Source organism: Salmo salar, chromosome 12, assembly GCF_965601325.2.
Source record: "Salmo salar chromosome 12, fSalSal1, whole genome shotgun sequence".
Classification (NCBI taxonomy): Eukaryota; Metazoa; Chordata; class Actinopteri; order Salmoniformes; family Salmonidae; genus Salmo; species Salmo salar.
The window spans coordinates 18,895,001-18,906,386 of NC_138302.1; the positions used below are offsets into that span (position 1 = coordinate 18,895,001).

The 11,386-nt window shown below is 45.6% G+C and overlaps 1 protein-coding gene across 1 annotated transcript in view; it reads left to right on the top strand.

Moving 5' to 3' along the window:
* Positions 1-8,485, top strand: part of LOC106594685 (slit homolog 1 protein) — a 253,524-nt gene extending 245,039 nt beyond the window's left edge. The window contains exons 32-38 of the mRNA XM_082958681.1: positions 195-423; positions 1,457-1,587; positions 3,852-4,006; positions 4,308-4,438; positions 4,650-4,849; positions 5,590-5,837; positions 6,923-8,485. Of these exons, the coding sequence (XP_082814807.1) occupies positions 195-423; positions 1,457-1,587; positions 3,852-4,006; positions 4,308-4,438; positions 4,650-4,849; positions 5,590-5,837; positions 6,923-7,182 (1,354 nt within the window). The 3' untranslated portion in view covers positions 7,183-8,485. The remainder of the gene's footprint in view (positions 1-194; positions 424-1,456; positions 1,588-3,851; positions 4,007-4,307; positions 4,439-4,649; positions 4,850-5,589; positions 5,838-6,922) is intronic.
* The last annotated feature ends 2,901 nt before the right edge of the window (positions 8,486-11,386 follow it).

Consider the following 11,386-nt stretch of genomic DNA (forward strand, 5'->3'; position numbering starts at 1 on the left):
ACACACGTTCACAGCACACTACCTTCTCAGACTGGAACACAGCTAACACATTCCATTTGTTCTAATGTTTGCAGACTATTTCCCTTGTTGAACACACCTCAGGACTCAAGATGTCTGCATGCTTTGCTCAGGCGTTAGAGACACATCTCATGTTGTGATCAGTAGTAATTCTCCCCTCCTCTTCCGCCCCCTAGTGGTGAGTTGTGTGAGGTGCCCCCTCCTCCTCCATCTCCCTGTGAGCGGGCTCGCTGTCAGAACAGCGCCCCCTGTGTGGACAGAGGCGGTACTGCGCTGTGCCAGTGTCTGCCGGGGTTCGAGGGTGTGCGTTGTGAGAAGCTGGTCAGTGTGAACTTCGTGAATAGAGATTCTTACCTACAGCTGTCTGACCTGAAGAACTGGCCTCAGGCCAACATCACACTGCAGGTAATCACACACACATCTCCCTCCTGCAACACTGAGCGAGCTAACTGAAGCTCACGTAGCCTACTCGTTTTCCTCATTCAAGTGTTGGTGATAAAAGAGAGGCCACTTTTTTTTATGAAAATCTGGGAATATTTGGCCAAGGGAATATGTGTGGTTGGTCACAGGGAAGAGGGGAGTCTTTTCAACAGGTTTGAGTGAAGTAGCAGCACAGATGTTGAAAGAGAAACTAATGAGCATGGAGAGCCTCACAAGTTTGATGAAATGAATGACCTCATATCTTTCAGTCTAACACGGCTATTTTCATACTTTTGTAGCTGTTCATTAAACGCACACTTTTTGTAAGTAGTTAACTGTCCTCTCCAAGTTTATCTGGAATTTAGCCCGAAAGGATTTGACAAATGTGATTGGTTGATGATATGACATTGGCCTAGGTCTCGTCTTGCACTTCGCAGAATATCAGATCTCAACAATGATTGGAGAAGTGTTTAACATCACCAGCACCACGTCCTTATCATATAGTCTCTTGTCCTTATCATATAGTCTCTTGTCCTTATCATATAGTCTCTTGTCCTTATCATATAGTCTCTTGTCCTTATCATATAGTCTCTTGTCCTTATCATATAGTCTCTTGTCCTTATCATATAGTCTCTTGTCATAAGAGCAATGTGACCGCTAAAGATATAATGTCAATTCTCATCAAATAAATAGGAAGTCTGACTGAAATACAGGACCAATTGACCATTTTGGTAAATTAGTGTTATTTTAATTTGTTGATAAAATGCGGTATCCCGCACAATCCAGGACATGTAGTCACCCTAATATATATATATATATACGCACGCACACACACACACACACACACACACACACACACACACACACACACACACACACACACACACACACACACACACACACACACACACACATGCCCACACAGACATAGATACACACACACAGATGTGCATACACACACAGAGGACAACACACGTGTGTACACACACACACATTCTGAGCTGTGTGTGTTCCCCAGGTGTCGACAGCGGAGGATAACGGTATCCTGCTGTATAATGGAGACAACAAGCCAATGGCTGTGGAGCTCCATGAGGGACATGTTCGCGTCAGCTACGACCCTGGTAGTCAGCCTGGACACACTATCTACAGGTACACACACTATCTACAGATACACACACTATCTACAGGAACACACACTATCTACAGGTACACACACTATCTACAGGTACACACACTATCTACAGGTACACACACTATCTACAGGAACACACACTATCTACAGGAACACACACTATCTACAGGTACACACACTATCTACAGGTACACACACTATCTACAGGAACACACACTATCTACAGGAACACACACTATCTACAGGTACACACACTATCTACAGGAACACACATTATCTACAGGTACACACACTATCTACAGGTACACACACTATCTACAGGTACACACACTATCTACAGGTACACACACTATCTACAGGTACACACACTATCTACAGGAACACACATTATCTACAGGTACACACACTATCTACAGGTACACACACTATCTATAGGTTATATATACACTACCGTTCAAAAGTTTGGGGTAACTTAGACATTTCTTTGTTTTTGAAAGAAAATCATTTTTTTTGTCTATTAAAATAACATCAAATTGAATAGAAATACAGTGTAGACATTGTTAATGTTGTAAATGACTCTTGTAGCTGGAAACGGCTGAGGCCCTTTATCAGCAACCATCACTCCTGTTTTCCAATGGCACATTGTGTTAGCTAATTCAAGTTTATCATTTTAAAAGGCTAATTGATCATTACAAAACCCTTTTGCAATTATGTAAGCACAGCTGAAAACTGTTGTCCTGATTAAAGAAGCAATAAAACTGGCCTTCTTTAGACTAGTTGAGTATCTGGAGCATCAGCATTTGTGGGTTTGATTACAGGCTCAAAATGTCCAGAAACCAAAAACTTTCTTCTGAAACTCGTCAGTATATTCTTGTTCTGAGAAATGAAGGCTATTCCATGCGAGAAGTTCCCAAGAAACTGAAGATCTTGTACAACGCTGTGGACCACTCCCTTCACAGAACAGGGCAAACTGGCTCTAACCAGAATAGAAAAAGGAGTGGGAGGCCCCGGTGCACAACTGAGAAAGATGACAAGTACATTAGTGTCTAGTTTGAGAAACAGGTGCCTCACAAGTCCTCAACTGGCAGCTTCATTAAATAGTACCCGCAAAACACCAGTCTCAACGTCAACAGTGAAGAGGCGACTCTGGGATGCTGGCCTTCTAGGCAGAGTTGCAAAGAAAAAGCCATATCTCAGACTGGCCAAAGAAATAAAAAGTTAAGATGGGCAAAAGAACACAGACACTGGACAGAGGAAGACTGGAAAAAAGTGTTATGGACAGACGAATCTACGTTTGAGGTGTTTGGATCACAAAGAAGAACATTCGTGAGGTGCAGAAAAAATGAAAAGATGCTGGAGGAGTGTTTGACGCCATCTGTCAAGCATGGTGGAGGCAATGTGATGGTCTGGGGGTCCTTTGGTGGTGGTAAAGTGGGAGATTTCTACAGGGTAAAAGGGATCTTGAAGAAGGAAGGCTATCACTCCATATTGCAACGCCATGTCATACCCTGTGGACGGCGCTTAATTGGAGCCAATTTCCAGGACAAAGACCCAAAGCACAGCTCCAAACTATGCAAGAACTATTTAGGGAACAAGCAGTCAGCTGGTATTCTGTCTATAATGGAGTGGCCAGCACAGTCACCAGATCTCAATGGAGCAGCTTGACCGTATGGTACATAAGAAGTGCCCATCAAGCCAATCCAATTTGTGGGAGGTGCTTCAGGAAGCATGGGGTGAAATCTCTTCAGATTACCTCAACAAACTGACAACTAGAATGCCAAAGGTCTGCATGGCTGTAATTGCTGCAAATGCAGGATTCTTTGACGAAAGCAAAGTTTGAAGGACACAATTATTATTTCAATTAAAAATCATTATTTATAACCTTGTCAACATCTTGACTATATTTCCTATTCATTTTCCAACTTATTTCATGTATGTTTTCATGGAAAACAAGGACATTTCTAAGTGACCCCAAACTTTTGAAAACACACACACACACACACACACACACACACACACACACACACACACACACACACACACACACACACACACACACACACACACACACACACACACACACACACACACACACACACACACACACACACACACCTTTTACATGTTATATACACACAAACACACACACTACATACAGGTACACACACACACACCAAAGTCATCTACATTCTATTCACAAACATCGACTATCAGAAAATAATAAAATATCACCGGCACCTAACCTCTGACCTCTAACCCCTGACCTCTGGTGTTGCCGTAGCGCTGAGACGGTGAACGACGGGCGTTTCCATACGGTAGAGCTGGTGACCTTTGACAGGATGGTGAACCTGTCTGTGGACGGGGGTGCGCCCACCACTCTGGACAGTCTGGGAGGGGTCCCACCCCTGTCTGGAGAGGCACCGCTATATGTGGGGGGTAAGACACACCCCACCTCAGCTGAGTGCTAGGCCCTAACCCAGCCTATTACATATTAATATCCAGTATAGGATATATATGGGTCTCATCTCCTCTCTCTCACTCTCTTTCTCTCGCTCCACTCTATTCTCTACTCCTAACCTATTATCCTCTCTCTCTCTCTCTCTCTCTCTCTCTCTCTCTTTCTCTCTTTCTCTCTTTCTCTCTCTCTCTCTCTCTCTCTCTCTCTCCACTCTATTCTCTACTCCTAACCTATTATCCTTTCTCTCCCTCCCTCCCTCTCTCTCTCCCTCCTCTCCAGGTATGCCAGAGAAGATGTCCTACTCCTCTCTGAGTCTCTTCCAGCCCCTCAACTCCTCCAGTTTCCACGGCTGCATCAGGAATCTGTACATCAACCACGAGCTGCAGGACTTCACCCAGACCACTATGAAGGTATGGTGGGAGACAGGGAGGAACATTCTGGTAACTTACCCAAAATTCCCAAGTTTTCCAGAAATACCAGTTGGAATATTCCCAGAAACCTAGGTGTGAGAAGTTGGAGAAATATTTATTTTAGTATTTTATTTCTGAAGCTATAGACAAATTTTCACACTGCGTCGATAATAACGTTTTTTTCAAATTCTAATTGTTTGATGTGCTGAAGCCAGGGGTGGTGCCAGGATGCCAGCCCTGCAGGGAACTGTTCTGCCTCCATGGAGTGTGCCAGCCGGATGGTGCCAAGGGACCCCTCTGCCACTGCCAGCCTGACTGGGGTGGGTCACACTGCGATCAGTCAGTCGGAGGAGGCCTTGTTGGGGGAGATGTTGCCCCGGCAACCGCGGCTAACCCATGCCAGGGGAATAAGTAAGTGTGGCTGAGGATGGGAGACTGGAGAGTGAGTGGGAAAAGGTTGTGGTTTATAGTGGGTCTATGTGGCTTGTTGTTATCTTGTGTTTTATCATGTTGATTTATTTTGGGGGTAACTCATTAAGTACATGGTTTAATTGATTGTGTTGTCCGAGTCCCAGCTTTTGTATTTTCCCCACTGTATTTTTCTTATAGCATCTTTCTCTTCCTCTCCCTCCATCTCTCCCTCCCCCTCTCCCTCAATTTTTCCCTCCCCCTCCATTTCTCCCTCCCCCTCTCCCTCCATTTCTCCCTCTCCCCCTCTCCCCCTCCCCCTCCATTTCTCCCTCCCCCTCTCCCTCCATTTCTCCCTCTCCCCCTCTCCCCCTCTCCCTCCATTTCTCCCTCCATTTCTCTCCCACTGCCTCCATTTCTCCTTCCCTCTCTCCCTCCATTTCTCTCCCTCTCCCTCCATTTCTCCCTCTCCCTCCATTTCTCCCTCTCCCTCCATTTCTCCCTCTCTCCCTCCATTTCTCTCCCACTGCCTCCATTTCTCCTTCCCTCTCTCCCTCCATTTCTCCTTCCCTCTCTCCCTCCATTTCTCTCCCTCTCCCTCCATTTCTCCCTCTCCCTCCATTTCTCCCTCTCCCTCCATTTCTCCCTCTCTCCCTCCATTTCTCTCCCTCTCCCTCCATTTCTCCCTCTCCCTCCATTTCTCCCTCCCCCTCCCCCTCTACCTCTCCCTCCATCTCTCCCAGGTGTGTGAGAGGTGTGTGTGTGGTTCAGGATGTTCAGTCTTACAGGTGTGAGTGTGAGGAGGGCTGGCGCGCCACCCTGTGCAATCAACAGGGGGAGCTAACAGCACCAGCAGTACCAGCAGTGCCAGAGGGACCAGCCAAGCCGTGTTCAGTGCTGCTCTGCCAACATGGCCACTGTCAGCTGACTGAGGGAGGAGCGACCTACTGTCTCTGTGACACGGGATACACCGGGGACACATGCGACACAGGTAAGGATGGAGGGAGAGGATAGGAGGAGGGGGGAAAGGTACGAGAGAGAGAACACCTGTGATACAGGTAAGGATGGAGGGAGAGGATAGGAGGGACAGGTACGAGAGAGAGAACACCTGTGATACAGGTAAGGATGGAGGGAGAGGATAGGAGGAGGGACAGGTAAGAGAGAGAGAACACTTGTGATACAGGTAAGGATGGAGGGAGAGGATAGGAAGGGGGGACAGGTACGAGAGAGAGAACACTTGTGATACAGGTAAGGATGGAGGGAGAGAATAGGATAGGAAGGGGGGACAGGTACGAGAGAGAGAACACTTGTGATACAGGTAAGGATGGAGGGAGAGGATAGGAGGAGGGGGGACAGGTAAGAGAGAGAGAACACTTGTGATACAGGTAAGGATGGAGGGAGAGGATAGGAGGAGGGACAGGTACGAGAGCGAGAACACCTGTGATACAGGTAAGGATGGAGGGAGAGGATAGGAGAGGGGGACAGGTATGAGAGAGAAGGTTATGACAGAGGGGAAGAGGTGTGGAGGGAGGATGGAGTGTGTGTTTGACAGGGAGAGATATTGGAACACTCGGTCGCGTCACGCCATTGTTGAGTGTTCTCAAGACGTTTAGTGGTGCCTTGTCATTCTTAAAGGGGGCTAGAGATTGTTTCGTCTTGGAAATACGATGCCATTGCTACATTAGGCAAACAATTAGTAGGAATCAACTTTGCCATCATTATTATGCCGTCAAATTTTCTTTAGACAAATGTCATTAGCTAGCAAAGTTCCTAAAAAAAATGTATAGCAATGCTAACTTTAGCTAGCAAAAATGTGTTGCTTTCCCTTCACTCTTTGCTAGCTAGCTTTATGATACATTTAAAGTCAATCGGATGACATCACAATGATGACAAACAAATGAACTTTAGACATAATGTTGATAAGCGCCAACTGAGAATGTATTGAGAAGAAAGTTGTAGGGCACCAGTCCTCAAGAGAACATTCAAAACAACGATACATCAATAACCACTACTGTGTTTGATGATGTCACACTACTCAGCCTCTTTAACCTCTGGCCTCTCACCTCCAACCTCTAGTTGAGTCAGCGTGTCGCGGCGAGGCGGTGCGTGACTTCCACCGGGTGCCGCGCGGCCACGCCGACTGCCAGACGACGCGGCCCTTCTCCTGGGTGGAGTGTCGCGGGGGCTGCCAGGGGGGCGGGGCGGCGGCCGGGGGTGCGTGCTGCGCCCCACTGAGGGTACGACGCCGGCGCTACACCTTCGAGTGCGACGACGGAAGTTCCTTCACCCAGGACGTGGAGAAAGCAGTCGAGTGCGGCTGCAAGGAGTGTGTGTAGAGCCGTTGAGGTACTACACACGTACACACACCTGTGCAGCGCTGTGAGTTGAAGAGGAGTCACTAAACATACTGTGGGAAAGTATATATATATATAAAACATGGACATTGTCTGTGTGTTGTGGACAACAGTGTTTGTAATATAGGACAGTTCTTCCCTGGCAAGGACGGCCAACCAACACGAAACCAACCAACCTCATCTTCATCTTCATCTACATCAGCAACTACCTAAAGAAAGTCAACTGTGGTCTCACATTAGTAATGTTATATTGAAAGTTCATTCTTTGGATTTATACTGTATTGTACACCACTTTATCCAAGTGCTCAAATCATTGTAAATGGAGGAACCTGTGTGATGCATGGCAGCCATGTTGGCAACAGGAAAACGGCGAGACACTTCTCTAGTTTCTTCCTGTTAAATGAGAAACTGCTGCTCTTTTTTGCTAGTTTACCATTTAATCTGTGTGTATCTTTCACTGGGCTGCAATGCCAGTTAGCCCTCTAGTGGCCGGTCTTATAACGAGGGTGTTTGAAGGTTCAGATGGGGGAAGGGGGTGCATTTTAGAGAGCAGCTGAGGCCCATTGGCCTACTTTAAAGAGCTGAGGGCCTTTTTGGAGGCTATGTGCCAGTTTGATTTTAGCCAGAAACTTCCTTAATATTCGTCATGGTAATTGGTTATAGTTGTATCACTGAGTAAAACCCGCCTCCTATCTCTCTCTGGTCCAATCAGTCTCCTTCTACCACGTCCGCAGTATTATGAAATTCAACAGAAATGTAGCTTTGATAATATTTTATTTATATTGTTGTAAAACTAAAACAGAAATGTGCATAACATTTGTTTAACATTTACATTTTTTGCTTAATGTTTTTATTACTTAGTGTTATGTAGCCTAATGTAGCCCTTTGATTATGATACAAAACGGTAAATACTTAACAGATTGTAATATATATCATTGCATTTCATTTGGACATAGTATTTTTATATGTTGAAATGGAAAAATGGGTGTTTGAATCCTGGCATGGGAGAGACTACACAGACGTTGTATTGGGTCTGTAGACTGAAGCAACATCTTGCTGTTCTTCTATACTGCCTGATCTGTCAAAACCAGTCAGCCAACCTATTGTCAGTCTAATACACAGTGTCGTCACGGAGACGTTAAATGACTATGATGTTATTGTTCTTATTACATGTTGTCTACCTACCTGGTGAATATAATATCATCAATGATTTGCTTCAGATTATGTGTGGTGATGTTTTATTTATTTCAATAAAAAGACATGATTTTCTCTCTTCCACCTTGAACGTGTTGTCAGTTTTCTCTGTGGCCTTTGACCTGGATGTGTGTGACCTTTAACCTGAACATGTCAGTACAGTGCTTTGTCCAGGGGAGAGAAGAGGTCACGGAGTCTATGAGCTCTGACAGATCGGAGTTAATCACCCCTGAAGAGAGAGAGCGTGATGGGAAAGAGGGAGGATGACTGAGTGGAGGACAACAGAAGCAAATGAAAGGAGGAGGAGATGGAGGACAGGATAGAAAGAGGGAAAGGAGAGGGGACGAGAGAAAGCCAGAAGAGGAGTTAGAGAGAGCAGCCTTGTTCCCTGGCTGTGTCTCAGGGAGAGGAGTTAGAGAGAGCAGACTTGTTCCCTGGCAGTGTCTCAGGGAGAGGAGAGAGAGAGCAGCCTTGTTCCCTGGCTGTGTCTCAGGGAGAGGAGAGAGAGAGCAGTGTCTCGGGGAGAGGAGAGAGAGAGAGCAGCCTTGTTCCGTGGCAGTGTCTCGTGGAGAGGAGAGAGAGAGAGCGGCCTTGTTCCGTGGCAGTGTCTCAGGGAGAGAAGAGAGAGAGCAGCCTTGTTCCGTGGCAGTGTCTCATGGAGAGGAGAGAGAGAGAGCAGCCTTGTTCCGTGGCAGTGTCTCAGGGAGAGAAGAGAGAGAGCAGCCTTGTTCCGTGGCAGTGTCTCAGGGAGAGAAGAGAGAGAGCAGCCTTGTTCCCTGGCTGTGTCTCAGGGAGAGAAGAGAGAGAGCAGCCTTGTACCCTGGCAGTGTCTAAGGGGGCCGTAGGGTAAAACCATCCCAAACCCAAGAGTTCAGGCTGTTTAATGAAACTGTGATTTATATGGAACCCGAACCATAAACCATAATATATCCCCCTCTGTGTGATTGGTTCTGCCAGGCCCCTACCACCCCCTGTGAAAGCTCGGATACACACACATGCAAAAGCGTACGAACACCGGCACACACACCCTCCCCCTCGCCCCTTCACCAGCATCTGCACCCCTTCCCCCTCTCTTTAAAGAGATCAAATCATACTACCACCACCCCCAATACCAATAAAGCCCACTGACTACCATATTCAGAGAGGAAAGACCCACACACAAAAAAGAAAATGGTCTCTCCCTGAAAACAGGTTTTAATATCCAGTCCACTGTCTAGTCTTATTTGCTGCTTCCAGACTGTCCTGTTGTGGTGGGCCTGGCTACTGTCCCAGCAAAAACTAACACACATTTCCCTGCGTCCAGTGTACAACGGACCAGTAGAGAGACTGTGTGTGTTTACTATCCAGAATAGAGAAGTTGTTACATTCTTAGACAAAAGGGTTCCAAAAGGGTTCCAAAAGGGTTCCAATAAGAGAACCCTTTGAAGACTCCTTTTGGGTTTCTGTGGAAAGGGTTCTACACAGAACCCAAAAGGGTTCTCCTATATGGGGAGAGCCAAAGAACCTTTTTAGGTTCTAGATACAGTCTTTTGTTTCTGAGTGTTGATACCGTAGCACTGGATGGCAGTATATCACCACACACTTCTCTGATGAACTACTAGAGCATAGTGAACACAATGAAAAATACCAAATTGATATAGTTTTAACTAAGCATAGTCTATCTTTATCTCAGAGCTCTGTAGCATATAAACATACATTGTATTACTTATGTAGTCATACAGCCAAGGGTAACTTATATTGGGCCCTCTGGTCAACAGTAGTGGCCTTTTTAGGCAATAGGGTGCCATTTGGGATCTAGCATTAATCTTTATTTTCATCTAAGAGCTTTGTAGATATTTGAATTTATAATGTATTACTAACATATTAACACAGACAACAGTATATTTTGTGTGGTTATTCGAAAAAGGGGAAAATGGTGATTGGAGATTTTGTTACTTATGCTACTTTCCTAATGTAGCCATTATAAATGCACACACAGACATGATTCTATCATATATAATTAACAATAATTATACAAATAAGTATTACAATTATAACAATAAATAGAACAAATCCAGTGTAAGAATCTACGATCCAGAGATATTTTCATGACAACAGAAGACTCATTTAACATACTATACCTGATAATCCTCTGGTATCCATAGTTACCTGCATAGGGCAGTTGGAAATGTCTGGGAGAAGACGTTACAAAAGCTCCAATAAAACACACACACATTTTGATGATCAAATATCAGTATATTGGACAATGTTAATGATGGGGGATTTGAAAGTGTGAGTCTGAAATAACTCTTTCCTTGTCTCTCTCTATCCCTCGCTCTCTTCATTCCTTCATCTAGTCTGACTGGTCCTCTCTTTCCTTGTCTATCTCTATCCCTCGCTCCCTTCATTCCTTCATCTAGTCTGACTGGTCCTCTCTTTCCTTGTCTCTCTCTATCCCTCGCTCTCTTCATTCCTTCATCTAGTCTGACTGGTCCTCTCTTTCCTTGTCTCTCTCTATCCCTCGCTCTCTTCATTCCTTCATCTAGTCTGACTCTCATCCTTCAGGACTCTGGTCCTCTCGTCCTTCATCTAGTCTGACTCTGGTCCTCTCTTTCCTTCATCTAGTCTGACTCTCGTCCTTCATCTAGTCTGACTCTCGTCCTTCACCTAGTCTGACTCTGGTCCTCTCTTTCCTTCATCTAGTCTGACTCTCGTCCTTCATCTAGTCTGACTCTGGTCCTCTCTTTCCTTCATCTAGTCTGACTCTCGTCCTTCATCTAGTCTGACTCTCGTCCTTCATCTAGTCTGACTCTGGTCCTCTCTTTCCTTCATCTAGTCTGACTCTCGTCCTTCATCTAGTCTGACTCTCGTCCTTCACCTAGTCTGACTCTGGTCCTCTCTTTCCTTCATCTAGTCTGACTCTCGTCCTTCATCTAGTCTGACTCTCGTCCTTCATCTAGTCTGACTCTCGTCCTTCACCTAGTCTGACTCTGGTCCTCTCTTTCCTTCATCT